This window comes from Pan troglodytes, chromosome X (assembly GCF_028858775.2).
Source record: "Pan troglodytes isolate AG18354 chromosome X, NHGRI_mPanTro3-v2.0_pri, whole genome shotgun sequence".
In the NCBI taxonomy this organism is placed as follows: domain Eukaryota; kingdom Metazoa; phylum Chordata; class Mammalia; order Primates; family Hominidae; genus Pan; species Pan troglodytes.
This window is the reverse complement of record NC_072421.2, coordinates 117,627,595-117,649,942: the sequence shown is the minus strand read 5'-3', so window position 1 is coordinate 117,649,942 and position 22,348 is coordinate 117,627,595. Positions and strand designations below refer to the sequence as shown.

The 22,348-nt window shown below is 43.0% G+C and overlaps 1 protein-coding gene and 1 long non-coding RNA gene across 4 annotated transcripts in view; one reads left to right on the top strand and one right to left on the bottom strand.

Moving 5' to 3' along the window:
* LOC473763 (uncharacterized) overlaps nt 1–21,791 on the top strand; it is a 29,317-nt gene extending 7,526 nt beyond the window's left edge. Inside the window, exons 3-5 of one of the 3 annotated variants that reach the window (XM_063804309.1) lie at nt 13,742–13,863; nt 18,448–18,629; nt 20,578–21,791. In XM_063804309.1, coding sequence (XP_063660379.1) covers nt 13,742–13,851 — 110 coding nt within the window. In that variant the 3' untranslated portion in view covers nt 13,852–13,863; nt 18,448–18,629; nt 20,578–21,791. Of the gene's footprint in view, nt 1–9,985; nt 10,057–13,741; nt 13,864–18,447; nt 18,630–20,577 lie in introns of those variants that run through there. The other 2 variants (XM_054676285.2, XM_024353269.3) reach the window with 2 other exon arrangements.
* LOC134809313 (uncharacterized) lies at nt 8,774–11,710 on the bottom strand. The gene is made up of 3 exons (XR_010154728.1): nt 11,656–11,710; nt 10,930–10,983; nt 8,774–10,835 (listed from the first exon to the last, which is right to left on the bottom strand). It is a non-coding gene; the product is annotated as an uncharacterized LOC134809313 (long non-coding RNA).
* Nucleotides 21,792–22,348: the final 557 nt, after the last annotated feature.

The window sequence follows — 22,348 nt, the reverse complement described above, 5'->3', positions numbered from 1 at the left end:
CTTCTCTCTTCCCACTGGTTTCTCTCCTCCTTCCTCCTCTTACTGTAACCAAACGCAGGCTAAGCTGCTCATTGCTTGCAAAATTGAATAACAAGGACGAGGGTGGTAAAAAGAAAGTGACTTTTATTCCAGAGCTTAGCAGTGGGGAAACAGAACAGGCTCCTGCCTTTACGGAACTGATTTAACTTTCAGGGAAGAAAGCAAGGGCTTAAAAAGGGAAAGTTGGTGTGAATGGCATGTAGGAGGGGCAAGGAGGTGCGGGGTCTACGTGACTCGCTTGGATGACTTATATTGAGTGATGCCATCTGATGGTCTGGTCTGCACCATCATGGATAGAATTGGATTGTGAATTAATTGTTGTCTTGAGACAATCTCCTGGTGGGGAATTCCAGAGAGTGCCTGTTTTGTTTTGAGATTTGGTCCCTGATACTTCTAAGCAAACATATATTTAGATAAGCTTTCAGTCTAGGTATTACTGGTGGAGGGTGTCCAGGTTCTTGGCGTTTTGAACAAAGAATTGGACAAAATGCACAAAAAAAGCAAGTAAAGAGTGAAGCAACAAAAGCAGAGATTTACTGAAATCGAAAGTATACTCCACAGGGTGGCAGCAGGCCTGAGCAGCGGCTCAAGGGCCCAGATACAGAATCTTCTTGGGTCCAAATACCCCCTAGAGGTTTCCCATTGGCCACTTGGTGCTTACCTCACGTAAATGAAGTGGTGGCCCGCAATCAGTCTGAATGGTTGCGGAAAGCAACCAATCAGAGGCTGAAGTGAACTTACAAAGGTCACATTCCTATGCAAACATCTGGTGGTTGCAGAAAGCAACCAATCAGAGGCTAAAGTGAAGTCAAAAAGTTGTACTTCTATGCAAACGGAGACCTGGCTGGCAATCAATCAGATTGAGCTGAACTAAAGTTATAAAGTTACACTCCTATATAAAGGTCTGATTGGTTGCCAAAATCAACCAATCAGAGGTACTTTCAATTTCCCATCTGCAGCAAAGGAAAGGTGGGGGTTTGCAAAGGGAGTAGCCTCTGGTCCTTTTGTTACTTAGGTGTGGAGAGTTAGGGCTTTCCTTTCAATTTAGTTCTAGGAAGTTAGTGTGAAACAGCTTTAGGTTCCCTGCCTCCAGACCCTATTCTCCTGCTTCACAGGGAGTGTCTGTTGGAAAGAAGGTAAAGTTTATAATTGTATTCCTAAAGAGTAAAGTAAGAGGTGAGGGAAAAAGAAAAAAAGGTAAAAATAATTCTCTTTAAGAAAATGAGGTACTTGGTTACGACTCCCCACTGTCAAATTCCATTCCATTTTCATGGGATTTGGGCATTGTTTTTATTCTGGCTACTTACTGCTGAAAGTGGGAGGAGTTATAGGGTACCAGAATGGAACTGATCCATTGGAGTTGGAAATATTCACAAGTACTGGGGTTCACAGACAATGTTTGCTGGAGCATTATGGTGCGAGGCCAGGAAAGTCTCTTGGGAAAGCCTGTCTTGCATTTCCATACAGAAGTTGCAACAGCAGTAAAATCCACAGCAAAGAAATATGCCTATCCCTGCAACCAGGGCCAAAGTTATAAGCAGCTTTTGCCACCAGGACGGTCCTGACCTGAACCAGGTTGCTAACCACTGAGCTAGCGACAATGTGGGGTCAGACATAGTTTTGATTTGTTGGTTCATGTCTTGCAGGGCTAACAAGACATTTTCTGAATTATCTGGGATAATATTTAGCATTCAGTCTTAATTACTTAATTATCATGCACAGTCCCCACTATCAATTGTGTCCAGAGTTCTTGTGGGGATATGATGACAGGTGGACTCAATACACAAATTTAACAGTTTTTTTTTAGTTTATATTTCCCACATCTTTTGGTTAAGACATACAGGAGAGGTCATAAATGTTTATGAAGGCAGTCTTGACACATGTGTATGGAACAAATATGTATGTAACATATGACTCATGTTTATTTTTGTGTGGGGACTTAACATATAATGTATTATAATTAGGCCCTAGACATCAAAAGGTCTTTTTAGGACATAAAGGCATGCAAATGTGTACTTTTTGTAAACTAGCCAGAATTAGCCTATGGTCAGTGGTCTTGTTTATAGTTTGGTATCTTGTTGTTACAAAGAATCTGTCTTATCAGTCTTATGATCTCCATTTTAATGTTAATGCTTGTCAGTTTTGCCTAAATTCCAGAAAGGGTGGGGATGGTGTAGTGAGGCATGCCTGATGCCCTGCTGTCTGTCATGGCCTGAAACTTTTTCTTTTAGGTTTCTTTGGGATTCCCTTCGGGCAAGAAGGGAGTCCATTTAGTTGGTTGGGGTTTAGGATTTTATTTTTTTTAGTTTATATTCCCCACTGCTTTTGGTTAAGACATACCAGAGGCAGCATTGATGGCTAAACTTTAATTTTGTCCCGTGTTGTTGCCAGGGTGGTGTGTGTCCATTATGTCCCTTGGTAGGACCCCTATGGCCAAGGGACGACCCCTATGGCCAAGGGATTAGAGCCAAAAGATTTATAGGCAATTAAACATTCTAGGCCCGATGGGAATGGAGGTAAGCAGGCACCCATTAACCTTTAAAATCCCTTTCAAGTAACATAAGAGCATACATTTTATGCATTGAGCTATTCTAATTTTGGCTTGTAGCAATTAGGTATATAAAACACTAGCATTTTGTTTAGTGGCTTAGGCATCTGTGTGCCCGTCCTCAATTTGGAGGGTCTGAATTGGTTTTATCCCTCAAAACTAGCCCTTATAATCTCATATGCCCACCGCCTGCACAATAGTCCCTGGGTTTGGAACGACTGAATAGTTTTACACTCTGGAGGCAAAACAAAGATAAAGAATTAGCAGTGTTACAAACAAAAAAGTTAAAAGCCCTGTCTAGTTTTGAGAAAGGTAAGTTTATAGGTAGCTAAACATTTAAATCATTTAGTATTAAGGCATAGAATAAATTATATTATTCCAGATAGAGGCAAAATTATTAAATGAATCTTAATGTTTTTGAGGACAGACCTTTCCCTGTGTCTCATGAAAGCAGTTTATTTTGATTGTTGCCTTTGCCTGAGTCTAAAGAGAAGACTTTGGTTAACTTGAGTCTGGTGTCAGATACTGGCAGGAGTCAGTGTCTTCTTTAGATGAGATATGTGTATCCAGGAGTCAAAGCCCTATAACTTAACAACACAAAGATTAGTTAATAGAGATGCAAGATATTTTCTTGACCCCTTCATTGGATTTGCAACAGGGGTGCCCCATTTACTCAGCCCACCCCACTCAACCCCTCGTAGGAGGGAATGTGTGAGTGAATGAGTGCAGGAGCCGGAATAAGCAAGTGCAGGAACTGGCTGGCTGCTTTGGTGCCAGCAGGAGCAAACTCTGTGCAGGCCCTGTGGCATTGTCCAGGTGGGGGTGCCTCCAACCCCAAGGCCCCAGAAGGCATGTTATGATGCTCTCTTAGCTCCACCATCCTCAGACAGCAGTGTGTTATTAGTTCAGTGGGCCTTTTGCCTCATCACATGGGGCAGCTTCCCTCTGCCAGTGAGGGTAAAGGGCCAGTGTGACAACCTTTTTGGCTACCTGCACTTGGTGAGTCCCAAATTCTTGTCCAGTGCCAAAGAGGAATGAGGTCATGCAGATGAATTGAAAGATGGTGAATGTAGAGAATTTTATTGACTGATGAAAGTGGCTTTCAGTGGAGAGGGGAGCTGGAAAGGGGACAGTAAGGGCAGGTCGCTCTACCCTGAAATCAAGCTGCCTCTCTGCCTCTCTCTTCCAAAGTCAAGTTGCCTCTTTCCGATGTCCACCCACTGTCTCTGAAGTCAAGTCATCTCTCCCTGACATCCAGCCGCTTCTCCTCTCTATCGGCTGAATCTGGGGTCTTTATAGACACAGGATGGGAGGCGGAATGGGCCTAGGTAGTTTTGGAAAAGGCAATATTCGATTGGGAAAAATACATTATTCAGGAAGAACCAATTGGGAGAGAGTGGGCACACAGGAATAGAAGTTCTCACTTTGGGCTGTGTGTTTCAGGCTTTTTGGCTCAAAGGTGGGGTTTTACCATGGACCCCTCCCATCTGCCTAGAATTTCTCTGCCTCCTGTCGCTATCAATAGCACCTGATGAGGACTTTTAAGGGGTTGGAGGTGGTAATACTGGAGTTTATGACCTGATTGGAAGCTGTAAAAAGATTTTATAACCTTATAGTCATTAATTTTTATAACTTTGATAAACCTCAGCAGTAAGTTTGAGACTTAATTTAGGATTTGATTTTGAGGACATCTGTCAAAGAGGCTAAAAGGCTTTAAATTGATCAAAACAGAACCATAGGTCCTTGTAAAACAAAAGTTGCTAATGTATCCAAGATGATAACTAAGAGATTTTAAAGGCAAGGTGGAAGGTTACATGTATATAAAAACTTAAATCCTTTTAAATCTCAGTTTTTTAATTAATCAAAAACTGAATAAACTTTATTAAGACAACATAGGAACTATCTTGATAAAATGTAAAATCTTGTTTCTTAAGCCAGTTATCAAAAAGGCAAAAAAACCCCACCCCTTCTTTAGTGTGACTGCATTTTTAAATTAGAAAGCCCATTTAGATAATCTGAAAGTCAAACTAGATGAAAAAAGTACTTAACTTTAATCGTACACGGGAAGACTGTGTTTAAGGTAATGAGTATAGCCAGGGAATACATGACTCTGACTAAATGCATGAGAAATTTTCAGATTACATTGAAAATTTGGACATATTAAGGAAAGACAAGAGTGCAGAGTCAAGTTATCCGAGAGGAAAACATTACTTTTCTAGACCTTTAAGGGAAAACATTTTAGCATTAGGCCACAACAGCAGTTAGAACTGGAAGAAAAATGTTATAGGAGTTGATAAAAAAGCTAAAGGAGAGAGTTGTTACCTTGGGCCCTCTCAAGGGGAAAAAAAGCTGAATTCAGTGAGACACATCAAAAGTTGAACTTCTGAGATATGATTCCAAGAAGTTTTTAAAAGAAATAGGTTATAGAATTAAAATGAATAATCTTTTGCAATTTTATTTTTTTAAATTCTGAGTCCTTTTCCCTTTTCTACCTTTTGTAATTTTATTAAGAGTAAATCAATACCTTAAGAAAACTTTGTTTTACCATAGGTGACCAATCTTTAGAAAGACTATTATAAATAATTCCTTTTTAATTATAGCCCAACTTAATTATATATAAAATTTCTTTCATAAATTCCTCCTCACAAACTTTATCATGACTTACATAGATCATCTATAACATGCTTGGACTATTTGACTTGTCCTAAATTTTTCTCTTTTCTAAATAACCAGTCACTTTATTTTAGGATGAAGATCTTATTTCATATAAAAATTATTTTATTTTCTTTATACCATTTTTAAATTAAAGATATATATATATATATTTTTTTTAAAGTCCACTTTGCTAATAAATTCTTTTTTTTTTTTTTTCTTTTTTATTGATCATTCTTGGGTGTTTCTCGCAGAGGGGGATTTGGCAGGGTCACAGGACAATAGTGGAGGGAAGGTCAGCAGATAAACAAGTGAACAAAGTTCTCTGGTTTTCCTAGGCAGAGGACCCTGCGGCCTTCCGCAGTGTTTGTGTCCCTGGGTACTTGAGATTAAGGAGTGGTGATGACTCTTAACGAACATGCTGCCTTCAAGCATCTGTTTAACAAAGCACATCTTGCACCGCCCTTAATCCATTCAACCCTGAGTGGATACAGCACATGTTTCAGAGAGCACAGGGTTGGGGGTAAGGTCACAGATCAACAGGATCCCAAGGCAGAAGAATTTTTCTTAGTACAGAACAAAATGAAAAGTCTCCCATGTCTACCTCTTTCTACACAGACACAGCAACCATCCGATTTCTCAATCTTTTCCCCACCTTTCCCCCCTTTCTATTCCACAAAACCGCCATTGTCTTCATGGCCCGTTCTCAATGAGCTGTTGAGTACACCTCCCAGATGGGGTGGTGGCCGGGCAGAGGAGCTCCTCACTTCCCAGTAGGGGCGGCCGGGCAGAAGCGCCCCTCACCTCCCGGACGGGGCGGCTGGCCGGGCGGGGGGCTGACCCCCCCCACCTCCCTCCCGGACAGGGCGGCTGGCTGGGCAGAGGGGCTCCTCACTTCCCAGTAGGGGCGGCCGGGCAGAGGCGCCCCTCACTTCCCCGACGGGGCGGCTGGCCCGGCGGGGGGCTGACCCCCCCACCTCCCTCCCAGAGGGGGCGGCTGGCCGGGCAGAGGGGCTCCTCACTTCCCGGTAGGGGCGGCCGGGCAGAGGCGCCCCTCACCTCCCGGACAGGGCGGCTGGCCGGGCGGGGGGCTGATCCCCCCACCTCCCTCCCAGACGGGGCGGCTGGCCGGGTGGGGGGCTGACCCCCCACCTCCCTCCCGGACGGGGCGGCTGGCCGGGCGGGGGGCTGACCCCCCCACCTCCCTCCCGGACGGGGCGGCTGGCCGGGCGGGGGGCTGACCCCCCCACCTCCCTCCCGGACGGGGCGGCTGGCCGGGCAGAGGGGCTCCTCACTTCCCAGAAGGGGCAGCCGGGCAGAGGCGCCCCTCACCTCCCGGATGGGGCGGCTGGCCAGGCGGGGGGCTAACCCCCCCACCTCCCTCCCGGACGGGGCGGCTGGCCGGGCCGGGGGCTGACCCCCCCCACCTCCCTCCCAGACAGAGCGGCTGGCCGGGCAGAGGGGCTCCTCACTTCCCAGTAGGGGCGGCTGGGCAGAGGCGCCCCCCCCACCTCCTGGACAGGGCGGCTGGCCGGGCAGGGGGCTGATCCCCCCACCTCCCTCCCGGACGGGGCGGCTGGCCAGGCGGGGGGCTGATCCCCCCACCTCCCTCCCGGACGGGGCGGCTGGCCGGGCGGGGGGCTGACCCCCCCACCTCCCTCCCGGACGGGGCGGCTGGCCGGGCAGAGGGGCTCCTCACTTCCCAGTAGGGGCGGCCGGGCAGAGGCACCCCTCGCCTCCCGGACGGGGCGGCTGGCCAGGCGGGGGGCTGACCCCCCCACCTCCCTCCCGGACGAGGCGGCTGGCCGGGCAGAGGGGCTCCTCACTTCCCGGTAGGGGCGGCCGGGCAGAGGTGCCCCTCACCTCCCGGACGGGGCGGCTGGCCGGGCGGGGGGCTGACCCCCCCACCTCCCTCCCAGACGAGGAGGGAGGACGCTCCTCACTTCTCAGACGGGGTGGCTGCCGGGCGGAGGGGCTCCTCACTTCTCAGACGGGGCGGTTGCCAGGCAGAGGGTCTCCTCACTTCTCAGACAGGGCGGCCGGGCAGAGACACTCCTCACATCCCGGACGGGGCGGCAGGGCAGAGGTGCTCCCCACATCTCAGACGATGGGCGGCCGGGCAGAGACGCTCCTCACTTCCCAGATGTGATGGCGGCCGGGAAGAGGCGCTCCTCACTTCCTAGATGGGATGGCGGCCGGGCAGAGACGCTCCTCACTTTCCAGACTGGGCAGCCAGGCAGAGGGGCTCCTCACATCCCAGACGATGGGCAGTCAGGCGGAGACGCTCCTCACTTCCCAGACGGGGTGGCTGCCAGGCAGAGGCTGCAATCTCGGCACTTAGGGAGGCCAAGGCAGGCGGCTGGGAGGTGGTTGTAGCGAGCCGAGATCACGCCACTGCACTCCAGCCTGGGTGCCATTGAGCACTGAGTTAACGAGACTCCGTCTGCAATCCCGGCACCTCGGGAGGCCGAGGCTGGCGGATCACTCGCGGTTAGGAGCTGGAGACCAGCCCAGCCGACACATCGAAACCCCGTCTCCACCAAAAAAATACGAAAACCAGTCAGGCGTGGCGGCGCACGCCTGCAATCGCAGGCACTCGGCAGGCTGAGGCAGGAGAATCGGGCAGGGAGGTTGCAGTGAGCTGAGATGGCAGCAGCACCGTCCAGCTTCGGCTCGGCATCAGAGGGAGACCGTGGAAAGAGGGGAGAGGGGAGAGGGGAGAGGGGAGAGGGGGGAGGGGGGAGGGGAGAGGGGAGAGGGGAGAGGGGAGAGGGAGCTCTATCTACCACACAGTCCTTCTCTGAATATCGCTAAAGATATATTTTTATATCCATAACTTTTTCATACCTGTCTCCTATTTATTGCTTTTAAAAAAAAAACTTAAAAAACCCTCTACATTATATAAAATTATTTTTAAACTAGGAATATAACTTATATAATACTTATTAACTAGAATTCCTATTCTTAGCGACTGTAAATTTTAGTGAAAACCTAGGAAGGAAGAAATTATGAACAATTTAACAGATAATAGTATTTTATAGAGGAAACCATTCCATAATTTTATTTTAATTAATTAACTAACTAATTAATTAATTTTTTGAGACATGGATTCACTCTATTGCCCAGGTTGGAGGGCAGTGGTGTGATCTTGGTTCACTGCAACCTCCATTTCCCAGGCTCAAGCAATTCTCGTGCCTCAGCCTCCAAGGTAGTTGGGATTACAGTCATGTACTACCATGCCCGGCTAATTTTTTATTTTCTGTAGAGGTGGGTGTTTGTCATGTTGGCTAGGCTGGTCTTGAACTCCTGGCCTCAAGTAATCTGCCCATCTTGGCCTCCCAGAGTGCTAGGATTACAGGTGTAAGCCACTGTGCCCGGCCTCCATGATTTTAGAAACACGTTTTTCTTTACTTAATTTTTTCTTAATTAGAAATGGCCCAGACATCCAACAAGCAATTATTACTTAATTTAAAAATTTCAGGATTTTAAAGTACATGAAAACTCTATTTACAAGCATTTATTTTTTATTTATTTGAGATGGAGTCTTACTCTGTCACCCAGGCTGGAGTGAAGTGGAGTGATCTCAGCTCACTGCAACCTCCATCTTCCAGGTTCCAGTGATTCTCCTGCCTCAGCCTCCCAAGTAGCTAGGACTACAGGCATGCACCACCATGCCTGGCTAATTTTTTTTTGTATTTTTAGTAGAGATGGGGTTTCACCATGTTGGTCAGGCTGGTCTCAAACACCTGGCCTCAAGTGATCAGCCTACCTTGGCCTCCCAAAGTGCTGGGATTACAGGTGTGAGCCACTGCACCTGGCCTGCAAGCATTTATTTTATTTACATGTTCAAATTTTAAACTTTTGACAGTTTATCTAGATTACTTATGAAAACTGAGATATTACACAAAGGTAATCATTATTTAGAGTTAGTTCCCTGTTAACCATTTTTAAAGTCTGTACACATTAGGTGTTTATTTAAGTAAGAACCTTAAAGTTAAACATATGGGCATTTTGTTGATAATTTAGAAGATTTAATTTTTTATTAAACTAACAATATTATATTAGTCTTATTTATTTAAAAAAATCACACAAATATTTTTTTGGTGGGTTTATAGGCTTATGACATTTATGTTAAAGCCTAATACTTTTATTTATAGACAGTGACAAATATAAACCATTTGGTCAATAAACTCAGACAAAAATGTGTGCTGACAATTCTGAAGGTATTTCTATTTTTATTTCACCAATAATCTTAAGATCAGTTTTATTTATCAAAGATTACTAAATTCATGTGAACTTAAAAAGCATTTTTTGTAGAGGTGGGTGTTTGTCATGTTGGCTAGGCTGGTCTTGAACTCCTGGCCTCAAGTAATCTGCCCATCTTGGCAGATTGTACTCATTTACTTATAATCCTTTTGGTAGCATGCTAGATACAATATATAATACATGTACATACACATGAACAGATCTAAACATGTATACGCACACAAACAAAGGTCCCAATAGCTTTTACCTCAGAATTCTAGCCATCAGATAACAATACAAACTCACAACTTTATGAAAGATAGCTGGATCCACATTATTCTTTGATTACATTGGAAGCTGTTTATATGGCTAAATTTTGATTGCCCCCAATATATAATCCAATGAAAGCTGTGAACCAAAATTTGGGTAAAGCAGTCTCTGTGGCAGTTTGAAAAAAAATATATATATATATATATAACCTCTTCTATCTTTTTTTTTCAGTTTCAGATGAGTTTCCAATGTTTATATTCTAGTTGGACCACAAATAACGAGTCTCATCTCAGCACCCGAAGGTTAGTAATAGATTTCAAGCAGGCAGAATAGAAATTAGAGGAAGATGGAGAGCTTTAAAACACTCTGCTTAACTTTCTAGTTGCAGGTTACCACTCGAGCTCTGAATTTTTCTTGCTGTAATTTTCTCATCATTTAAAAATGTGCACAAAAATACGTCATAATATGTAACCAGCTGTAATTCCAAAGAGAATTAAAATATGAAGTTCCTGGCAGGCTTCTGTGAAGGAGCTGGGTTTTAAAGGAGAGAAAGAGAAAGAGAAGGAAAGAGAAGGAGGTTTGTGACCCTTCCAGCCCCTGCATGGTGTGGGTTTGGTACCCCCACCACTCTCATTTACCTCCTGTCAGGGAGAGCCCAAGTACCCTAGACCTGCACAATGTAGGATGAATCCCTCCCCACTCCACAAGTCACTGGTTGAAGTGAACTGTTTCCAGCTGGAGGGAGCTAAAGATACATTTGCCTGAGAGAAGTAACAATGTAGGTGGCTTTGCAAGATAAATCAGGAAGATGAAGTTGGAAGTGAAAAGGAAAGGATGAAATCAGGATCCACACACAAAGGTCAAACACTCACACTTACAAACAAATGGTGCACTTCTGAACAAAACCCTGGTTAAGGGGCTAGGTAAAATCCTGAATGCCTTACCTCAGTTCCAAACAGCTCCACAGGCAGCTAAGTCCAAATGGTGCCAAAGCCCCAATGGTGCCACATATACAAATGTGTTAAACGCCAAAATGGTGCCACTGGCAGCCAAGTCTAAACAGAGCAGATCCCCAGCAACACTGTAGAAGACACAGAGGAAAGTCGAGTCCACTCCAAGTCACTCACCCAGTTTCAAAGGTTGCCAAATTTCTTCAGAGGTCACATTCTTTATACCAGCAAGGCATTGAAGGCAGCAGACATCATGCAGGAAAGAGAAAGGGAGGTTACCTGAAAAGAAAGCATTTTGGCAGCTTTTGGGAAATACCCTAATGTTCTTACAACAAGCAGTTGTAAGAACTTGCTTACCAACAAGCAGTTGGTGTTCACAGGTGGCCCTGTGCCCTGCCCAGTAGTGTAAACTGGGCCAGTAGGCTCGGACAGCCAGAAATGCACAGTGCTCCCTGTATGGGCCACCAAATGTTTAACCAAACACAGATTTGGCCGCTCAGCGCTTATAAAATCAAATAGCAAGGACGAGGGTGGTAAAAAGAAAGTGATTTATTCTAGGCCTGGCATGGTGGCTCACGCCTGTATTCCCAGCACTTCAGGAGGTTGAAGCAGGCAGGTCACTTGAGGCCAGGAGTTCGAGACCAGCCTGGCCAACATGACAAAACCCTGTCTCTGCTAAAAATACAAAAAATTATCCAGGCGTGGTGGTGCACGCCTGTAGTCCCAGGTACTCGGGAGGCTGAGGCAGGAGAATTGCTTGAGCCTGGGAGGCGGAGGTTGCCGTGAGCTGAGATTGCACCACTGCCCTCCAGCCTGGGTGACAGAGTGAGACTCCATCTTAAAAAAAAGAAAAAAGAAAGAATGAAAAAAGGAAAAGAAAGAGAGAAAAAAAGAAAGGAAAGGGAGAAAGAAAGAAAGAAAGAAAGAGAAAGAAAAAGAAAAGAAACTGACTTATTCCAGAGCTTAGCAGTGGAGAAGCAGAAGAGGCTCCTGCCTTAAGGGATCCACTTTAACCTTTGGGATAGAAAACAAGGGTTTAAAAAGGGGAACTTGGAGTGAATGGCATGCAAGAGGGGTGACTAGGTGTGGGATCTATGTGACTCGCTCCAATGCTTACCTTAAGTGATGCTGTGGTCTGATGGTCTGGTCAGTGCCTTCGTGGACAGAAGTGGGTTGTTAATTAATTGCTGTTTTGAGGCAGTCTCCCGGTGGGGGAGAATTCCAGAGGGTGCTTTGTTTGTTTTGAGATTTGGTCCCTGGAACTTCTAAGCAAAAACATAGTTAGATAAGCTTGCAGTGCAGGGAGTGCCTGTTAAAAAGAAGGTAAAGATTTTAATTGTATTCCTAAAGAGCTAAGTAAGAGGCGAGGGAAAAAGAAAAAAAGGTAAAAATAATTCCTTTTAAGAAAATGGGGCACTTGGTTTCATTGCTACCTTCAATCTTCTCTTCAGCTGCCTTGAATGCTTTAATATGTCCCTGGCAAACTCCTACCTCTTCCATTCCTCTGTCCACTCCTGCCAGACTTCCCTTCCCATTTTGACCCCTCAACTTCCCAGTCTCTTTACCTTTAGGTTGCTTGACCCCATTAGGGGCTCTCAAGGGACTTAGTGACCCCAAAGGCAACTACCTGAAGCTCAAAAGGAAAAAGGATAATTAGAAATAGACTGAATATTTTATCCACTCAGATGTGTTTTGGAGATATTCAAACAGCCGCTAGATGTCTCCTTAGTCTCTTGCCTAAAATAGTATCCACGGACTTCATAAGATTACATATCAGGGTAAAAGAAAATCTTAAAAGTCTTCTCTACAAATATTGATTTAAAAAAGGCTTTAGCCTTTATTCAGTAGGTAACCTTGTCCCATTTTTGTCAGAAATATAATTCGGATAAAAATATAAAGAAGATATGAATCAATGAGTTTTGTATTAATGATTCATGGCTAAAAGTTTAGAAGGAAACCAAGATCTCCGTTTATGCCTGTGTCTATGTTTGTGTATGAATGTATGTTATGTATATGTGATTTTTTTCCACCTCTGGATGGTATTAACTAATGAATTTATAAAATCTCTTAAAGGAGCTCTATTCAAATTGGCCTAAAGATAAATGAACACTTATCTCAATGGAATATTCCTAAAACTCCCAGTGATATAGAAAGAAACCCAAATGCTTTTCAAGTTCACATGACTTGGTTAAATCTTTGGTAAATAAAGTTAGTTTAATATTTTTGGTTTAATAAAAACAGCTGTCTTCTGAGTTGTCAGTTTCAAGTATAATATGGGCATATATTTTTATTCTATTTGGGTTTACTCATTTAATAAACTAATATTATGTCTGGCAGATGTTTAAGGTTATAAACATTATAAATTCAAGCTAATGGCTGGGTGCAGTGTTTCACACCTGTAATTCCACCACTTTAAGAGGCCAAGGTGGGTGGATTACGTGAGGTCAGGAGTTTGATACCATCTGGCCAACATGGTGAAAACCCATCTCTACTAAAAATAAAATAAAATAAAAAATAGCCAGGCATGGTGGCATACGCCTGTAATCCCAACTACTCAGGAGGTTGAGGCATGAGAATTGCTTGAATCCAGGAGGCGGAGGTTGCAGTGAGCTGAGAAGGTGCCACTGCACTCCAGCCTGGGGGACAGAGTGGGACTGTGTCTGAAATAATAATAATAATAATAATTAATATAATCCAAACTAACAACAAATGTACAAGTAAAGATGCAGGTAAAACTGAATTGTCTGATTCCATTACGTCATGTGTGTCAAGCACAGCAGTAAAACAACAAACTCATGCATTTAACTTTTTAGGTTTTTGCTTTTGTGATGCCAGTCAAACATGGACATCCTGTAAAAATAGTTAATAGGGAAATAACTTCAAATGATGGCTAGCTTTGTTTAATGTTATGTTTGCCTAAAATAAGAACCTAGATCTTTTCTAAGTAAGATAAACCACTTAAACACTAATTACTGAACCTAAGTTTTAAGTTTATATGCTTTTGGTGTTTTATTTTATTTTATTTTATTTTTTTTAGATGGAGTCTCCCTCTGTCGCCCAGGCTGGAGTGCAGTGGCGCGATCTTGGCTCACTGCAACCTCCACCTCCCGGTTTTATGCGATTCTCCTGCCTCAGCCTCCCGAGTAGCTGGGACTACAGGTGCGTGCCACCATGCCTGGCTAATTTTTTGTATTTTTAGTAGAGATGGGGTTTCACTGTGTTAGCCAGGATGGTCTCAGTCTCCTGACCTCATGATCTACCTGCCTTGGCCTCCCAAAGTGTTGGGATTACAGGCATGAGCCACCGTGCCCGGCCTGGTGTTTTATTTTTATATGATATAGTGAAGCTAAATACATCTGGTTCTGTTAATGAACATGAAAAATTATACAATGAGGAAGCATATTCCTCTAGAAATTGTGAAACTGTGTGTTCATAAATTTGCTAATCTGCTACAGAACACTAGTATATGACAGTGCTATAGACTCAATGTTTGTGTCCCCGCCAAATTCATACGTTGAAATCCTAACCCCAATGTGATTGTATTAGAAGGTGGGGCCTTTGGTAGGTTATTAGGTCATGAGGGTAGAGTCTTCACAAATGGGATTAGTGTCCTTAAGCATTCTCTGCCTGTTTCTATTATGTAAATACATGTAAAGCCCTGATAAATTTCCCCAAATGTCATTGTTACAAACCTATTTATATCTTTACTACAGAGCGTATCGTGGGAAAATTTTTTATTTGAAATCACACGGTTAAGAGTTCAGAATTGGTTAGAAGAGTAGGGAATGGCTTAAGCTAATATATCTACAATGACGTATTTGTGTTCCTGTAGTGTTAAGGATAGGAAGACAATGGATATTCAACAGCAGCAACAATAATATCAACAATTAATCTAAAGAAACTTACAAGAAAATATGACTAAATATTTACCCACTTTTGGCATTTGAGTTTTGCTTTCAATTATTTAAACTGGATTTCCTGAAGTATTTAATTTGAAATGTGAATATCTGTTCTCTTCAAGTGATACCTTTTTCCTTTGCTGTTTTTAATGTGTTTTCTGTAGCTGTAATAAACCATAAACTTGTGTCTGACAGCTTTTCTGAGTCCAGAAGCACAGAATGCTCTATGAAAGACCATGATCCATTCTCTCTCCTATCAACATGTTTTTGTTTGTTCTGTACCCCATTTGTTTTGTCTAGGAGCAAACACACAGAGATCTTAAGCCTATTAAAGTTGTGTTTTGGCTTAGTTTCGGTACACATATCCTTTTAATACAGCAGTTATTAAAAATTATTTTAGGCAATTAGAAAGGGTAAAGAGTTCTTGGTGGAATTTTCCATTAATAAAAAGCAGCCCCCAAACCATTTCTTTTCTAACAGAAAGCAGCCTGAAACTTCAAGCTGCAAGCATAGCTATGCAAGCTAGCTTTCATATGTAAATGCCATCAGCTGTACCTGGAAGCCAGGTACATTCAATATGGCGATTCTCGCTCCCTTTTCTTTGTGGCCACGTGTGCGGGTGTCATGGCACTAGCCAGGTAAAGTCACATGTGCAGGTGTCATGGCGACAGTCAGATAGAAGCCATAATTGCATAATAAAAGATTAGGGTTGGAGGGCCAGTCTTTTCATGGACTGTGTAAATGGAGCACCTGGTCAAACCAATCCCCTGGGCTCTATGTAAATCAATCACCACCTCCTCAAGCCTTTGTACAAAATTGATCACGTTCTGCACCTAACCCAGAAACCCTCTCTCAGGTGACCCGCTTTCTCAGCATGAGGAAGCTTATTCTATCTCTCTTCCTTTTTGTCTGTTAAACTTTCTGCTCCTTAACCCACTCCACGTGTGTGTCCATGTTGTTAATCATCGGCGCGAGACAACTAACTACAGGTATTGCCCCAGACGAAGTGGTTTCACTTTGAATGGTTTGGCACTATTGTCAAATATCATACTTGTTATAAGTCTTTGCAGATTTTCTATTTATTCTTGAGTCAGTTTTGGTAGTTTGTGTGTTTGTAGGAATTGTTTTTCAATGTATTAGGGCATCTAATTTGTTGAAGTACAATGTTCATAGTATTTTCTTATAATCCTTTTTATTTCTGTCAAATCAGTGGTAACATCCCCTCTTCTTTTTCTAAAAAAATAATTTCAGCTTTTATTTTTGATTCAGGGGATACATGTGCAGGTTTGTTACATGAGTATATTGCATGATGTTGAGGTTTCAGATCTGAATGGTCCTGTCATCCGGATGGGATACTAGTGAACATAGTACCCAACAGTTAGTTTTTCAACCCTTGCCCCCTTCCCTACCTCCCCCCATCAGTCCCTAGTGCCTATTATTGCCATCTTTATGTCCATGAGTACCCAATCTTTAGCTACCACTGTAAGTGAGTACATGCAGTATTTGGTGTTCTGTTCCTATGTTAATTAACTTAGGATAATGGCCTCCAGCTGCATCCTTGTTGCTGCAAAGGACATGATTTCATTCTTTTTATGTCTGCACGGTATGCCACGGTGTATGTGTGCCACATTTTCTTTATCCAGTCCACCATTGATAGGCACCTAGGTTGATTCCATGTCTTCACTACAGTGAATATTGCTGTGATGAATATATGAGTGAATGTGTCTTTTTGGTAGAACAGTTTATTTTCTTTTGGATGTATGCCAGTAATGGGATTGCTGGGTCAAATGATAATTCTGTTTTAAGTTCTTTGAGAATTCTCTCCAAAGTGGCTGAACTAATTGACATTTCCACCAACAGTGTGTAAGTGTCCTTTCTTCTGCAGCCTCACCAGCATCTGTTGTTTTTTGACTTATTAATAATAGCTATTCTGATGGGTGTGAGATGGTATCTCATTGTGGTTTTGATTTGCATTTCTCTGATGATTAGTGATATTGAACATTTTTTCAAATGTTTGTTGGCCACTTGTATGTCTCCTTTTGAAAAGTGTCTGTTCATGTGTTTTTTGCCTGCTTTTTAATGGAGTTACTTGTTTTTTATTTCTTGAATTGTTTCCTTGTAGATTCTGGATAGTAGGCCTTTGTTGGATGCATAGTTTGTGAATATTTTCTCCCATTCTGTGGGTTGCCTATTTACTCTGTTTATAGCTTCTTTTGCTATGCAAAAGTGCTTTAGTTTACTTGGGTCCCAATTGTCAATTTTTGTTTTTGTTGCAATTGCTTTTGAGGACTTACTCACAAACTCTTTCTCGAGGCTGATGTCCAGAATGGTGTTTCCTAGATTTTCTAGGGTTCTTATAGTTTGATATCTTACATTTAAATCTTTAACCCATCTTCAGTTAATTTTTGTATATGATAAAATGTTTGTATATGATAACCCATCTTCAGATAATTTTTGTATATGATATGTAGGGGCCCAGTTTCATTCTTCTGCATATAGCTAGTTAGCTATCTCAGCACCATTTACTGAATAGGGAGTCCTTTCCCCATTGCTTATTTTTGTCAAGTTTGTAAGAGATCAAATGGCCATAGGTGTGCAGCTTTATTTCTGGGCTCTCTATTCTTTTCCATTGGTCTATGTGTCTGGTTTTTTTTTTTTTTTTTTACCAGTATTATCCCCTCTTTCATTTCGTATTTTAGTTTTTGATATTCTCTCTTTTTGTTAGTCTGGCTAAAAGTTTGTCAACTTTGTTGATCTTTCAGAGAACCACATTTTGGTTCTGCTGATAGTTTATATTGCTTTCCTATTCTCTATTTTGTTTGTCTCCATTCTTTATTATTTCCTTCCTTCTGCTAGCTTTGGTCTAGTTTCCTCTCCTTTGCTAGTTTCTAAATGTGTAAGTTCGATTATTGATTTTGCACATTTCTTCTTTTTTAATGTAGGTGTTTTTAGGTATAGATTTTCCTCTGAGCATTGTTTTTGCTGCATTTCATAGGTTTTGGGAGTTTGTGTCTTCATTTTAATGCATCTCTAAGTATTTTCTAGTTTCCCTGGTGATATCTTCTTCAATCCATTTGTTGTTTAACAGCATATTATTTATTTCTGCATATTTGTGAATTTCCCAGTTTCCCTTCTGCTATTGGCTTCTAATTTCATTTCATGATTGTGAGAAGTAAAGTAGAGGTTCCTCTTCAAAGACTTTCCTCCCCATCTAATTAGGAACAAATAGTAACTTCTCTTAGAAGCAAAATTTATTCAAAGACCTGGGCTAACATTCTTAAATATCTGTGAGCTGTAATAAAGAAATCAATGTACTTTATGTTCTTAGCTTCCACAATTTAGCCTAAATATTTGCCCTGGCATGCTTATACTGGTCCAAGCAAGCATTAGGATAGCCTGTTCCTTTTCCTTATTTGAAGGTGTTTTTACCTTTCTCAGCATTCCATAAATTACTTCCTCCTTCCTTTGTTCTCCTCTGCCTTTGCCTCTTTTAAAAAGTTCTAAGTTGCTAGCCAATCAGGACAAATACAGAATGTGAGGTCCCGTTCCAGCCAATGGAGACTGGACATAGCAGTAGGGTGGACATGTCAGGTTATAAATGACCCTGTCTCCCTTGTTCAGTGTACTCTCATGGCAGAACAGCTGGCGAGTGTACCCTTTCTGCAGAAAGTAAAAATGCCCTTGCTGAGGAAATTAAATTTATGTTCAAGTAAATTTCTTTATGGCACTGGGAAACAAGCATTTCTAACAATTTTGGTGGAAATCCGTACATGGATACGTTCTCTTCTGGGGGCGGTCTCCAGTCCTTTCTCATGAGGGAGCACACTCCTCTGCCTCATTGCAGTGGCCTCAGGGATATGGAATTAAGATCCACCTGGTGTGATGAATAAACCCAGACTCTCAGCAACGCAGGAAAAAACAAAAACAAAAACTGGCTGGCGATCTGGAGTAAAGGATCCTCACATCCATGTGAACCAGGAAACTCTGTGCCCAAACCGACGAAAAAAAAAAACACTGGGAGAGCCGGTAAAGTATTTCCTTGGTGGTGGGGACTAAGGAAAAAGCAGCAGGGTGGTAAAGCATTCCTTGGTTAAGACATACCGAGGAGAGAGAAACCGCAGGGGCAGTAAAGCATTCCTTAGTCAGGACTAGGGAAAGAAAGCCACAGGGGGTGGTAAAGTATTCCTTAGTCAGGATGTCTTGGAGGTTAAAAGAGGTGAGAAATCCCCATTGGGGGGGTTAAACCTTAAAAAGAGGTAAGAAATCCCCATTGTGGGGGTTGAACCTCAAAAAGAGGTGAGAAATCCCCATTGGGGGATTGAACCTCAAAGAGGTGAGAAATCCCCATTGGGGGATTGAACCTCAAAGAGGTGAGAAATCCCCATTGTGGGGGTTGAATCTCACACAAACCTCCGGTAGTAAATATATATTCAAAACTCCCCTTTCCTCTCTTCTCAGGAAAAGAAAAAGGCTAAGCTCCACTCCCACCGGTTGCTCCCCTAGGGGAAGGGGAAGGAGAGGGGGGAAAACAGCAGCATAGGTGGCTGGCAGAGGCAAAGTCCAGCAGGGAGGAAAAAGACACCAGGAAAGGAAGTCAGAGAGAAAGAGAGCAAAAACAGCAAGCGTGACACCAGACAGGCACACCAAGGGTTAAGTCCCTCTCCCCAGCCCAGCTCTATGTGAAAAAGAGGGTGGGGAACGGCGCCAGGAGGAGAGCAGAGGAGGTGAAAGGGCATAATTATTGCAACTTGCAGCAGGCATCTGCCAAGCCTCTGGGCCAGTGATGGCCTGGGGTCTGGACTGCAGCCCCACAAATCCCACCCAGCCCAAGAAACTGAGTGTAAGAAGAAAGGAAAAAAGTAAAAAGGGAAATTGGGAAAAGAAAAAAAAAGCAGAAGAAACAGATGGCAGTGTGTGTGGGGGCGGGACCCATGCTATTGCCCGGCCTTGCCGGGCCCGCAGGAGCGGGAGAACTTGGGAGGGAAAAAGGAAACAAGGGATGACGGAGAGAGAGAGAAAAAAAGAGAGTGCAAATGAGAGAGAGAAATAGGGGGAAAGAATAAGTAAGAGAGAAACTGGAAGAGACAGAAATCAAAGAAAGACAGAGGGTGAAACTAGGAAAAGAAATAGTGTAAAAGGAAGGCAGAAAGTTAAGACATGTTGAAGATTGTCTGTGAAAGTCGTAAGAAAGGTTATAAAGGGAATTTATGCAAGAAATATTGTATAATTTAAAAGTAATTAGGCCTCCTGAATGTAAAACTATTAAAAAAACAGTTTATGTACAAAGTATGTAAGAAAAATAAAATATACTTTTAATAAAAGGATTATAAGGAGGCATAAGAATATGGATTTTTACCTACATTAAAAGGTTTAAAAAATTTTGTTTTAAAGGTTTAAGCAAGTTTTAACATGTTAATTGTAAAGGAAATTCTGTGTGTAAACATTTTGGCTAAAGGTAAAGGGTTTATCATCCAGTTTTGCTGTGAACTGAACATTAAAATAAAACCACAATAGTTTTTTCTTAAAGCACTAACCTGCTCTTTAACAAAAAATTTAACATGTTAAAAAGAGTCTATAAAAATCTTACCTTATAGTCAGACATTAAAATTGGATAATGTCTACAAGATTTTATTAAAATTAAGTTTAACATTAATAGCACATTAATATAAAGGTACAATTTAACTTACCTGGTATAAAATCATACAAAAAGCATTGTCAAATAAAAAATGGTGTTTAGCTTTCTTAAGGTCCGAGGGCAGCTGGGTAAGTCACAAGCTCCTCATCCCCAAGGCCACAATGTGCAGGGGAGATGAAGGCCACTAGAAGGCCAAGACCTTAAGAGGGGGCAGGGCCGCAGCATCCCGTGAGTGGTGCCGAGCAGGAATGGAGTGGGAGGCATCACCATGGGGCCTCAAGCCACCGAATATGCAGCAAAAATTATATACTTTTTATCTTCCACTTTCCCTTCCCTCAGAACTAAAAGTCTTTTAGCACAGGTACCAGCCCTAGAATTTCCAGTACACCAGCAGCAGCCTAGAAACCACATCCTCATCAAAAGACAGAAAGAAAAAAACTTGAGCCAGCCTGGGAAGGACCCTATTTTATGCTGTTAACCACTGAGACTGCCATCCTCACAGCTGAGAAAGGATGGACCCACCATACTCAAGTCAAGAAAACATCTTCCTCATCAGAATCATGGGTTACTGTACTAGGATTAAGCCTTACTAAGTTAAAGTTAAAGAAAGCTTAATTTTCATATACCTTCTATATTGCTTCTTTTCCTTTCCTTATTCTGTTACTAGCTCCTTTGTTATTAATGTAACTAAGTCTGAGTCACCTCAGACCATTGCCTTTTATGCTTGCTCTGTCATACCTTGTGGAAATGTAAAAGATCAATGACAGCTAGCCTTTTCACACAATTATTTATGCCTCGGCCCTCTAATTGACACAGTTACCCCTAGCACTCATCGTTGTAATCACCTGCAGCCAAGACGCTGATTTTCTGCTCCTATAGCCTGGCAACCTTGTAGTACATGGGACTACGTCCTCTAAACTACCCAGGAGCAAAGTTGGACTTCCATGAAAAAGGTTTGTGCAGATCTAAAACCTCTCATCTATTTCACTAAAAGGACTGCCCCTTCTAACTGTCACCCTTACCAATGTAACCCTGTCCTCTCTATCACCACCTCCACCTTAACTAACTCTAGACCTGTCCTTAATTGCTTTTATGGTATTGGAATAGGAATTAAAAGAAATTAAAGAATGTGTAAGGAGAAACTCAGTTGTATGTAAGAAAACCCAATTCCCCCTGAGAAAGAGAAAGAGTTGGAGTCCTTTAAAAATTAACTGCCTGTTTTTCTGTGGCTAGTGAGCCTTATCTCTCCTCCTTTGCCAGGCATTGTGAAGACCCTGTTTCTCTAGCTGTGCAGCTGCAAGGTCACTAGACAGATAAACTCAAGTTGTAAAACATGTTTTTCCTTGAAAAGTAAGAAATGCTGTAATGCATTTCTCAATTAATTAAATAACTGTCTTTTGTTTCTCGCTTCTGTAATATGCTTCCCCCTGCACAGATCTCCACCCACCCTACAAAATGCTTAAAAGGTAACTTAACTCTTTGTTCTGGGCTCAGTCCTTTGGGCTGAGTACTGGGCCGGTGCACCTAAATAATAAATATCTTCCTGAACCCCATTGGTCTCTCTGATTCCTTAAAAAATCCCGCAACATTTCTGGGGACTCGCCTGGGATTGGAGACGACAGATTTACTGTCTCCTTTGCCTGTGGGGACTAGAGCCCAAGGACCGGGGGAGACCCGGCATCCAAGGTGCATCACAGGGGAGCTTCACCCAGACAGAGATAGGCTCTCCCCGCATCCCAGTGGCCTGCCCGGCAGTGCAATGGAACCGGGGATGGGGCTGCAGGAAGATACCAGCACTTCAGGAACCGCTGTAAGGAGCAAGGGCCCAAGGCATGAAAGCCCATCCCATAAGGATGAAGGGGAGTTTGGTCACCTCCCAGGGACCAACCAGTAATCCAACCTAGAGTGGCTGGGGGCGGCAGGAGTGGCTTGCCAATTTGGATGAACCTCGTGTCCCCACTAACAGTGGAACTGGGAAAAGGGAGAAAATGGGCCGATAGAGTGGCAAGTGCAGCAAGGTACAGCTTGCTGGCAGGGTGGCAAGAGTGGCTTGCCATCCCAACTGGGAGTTTGTGGGTGCATGTGAACCTACCTGGGACATGAGAGAGGC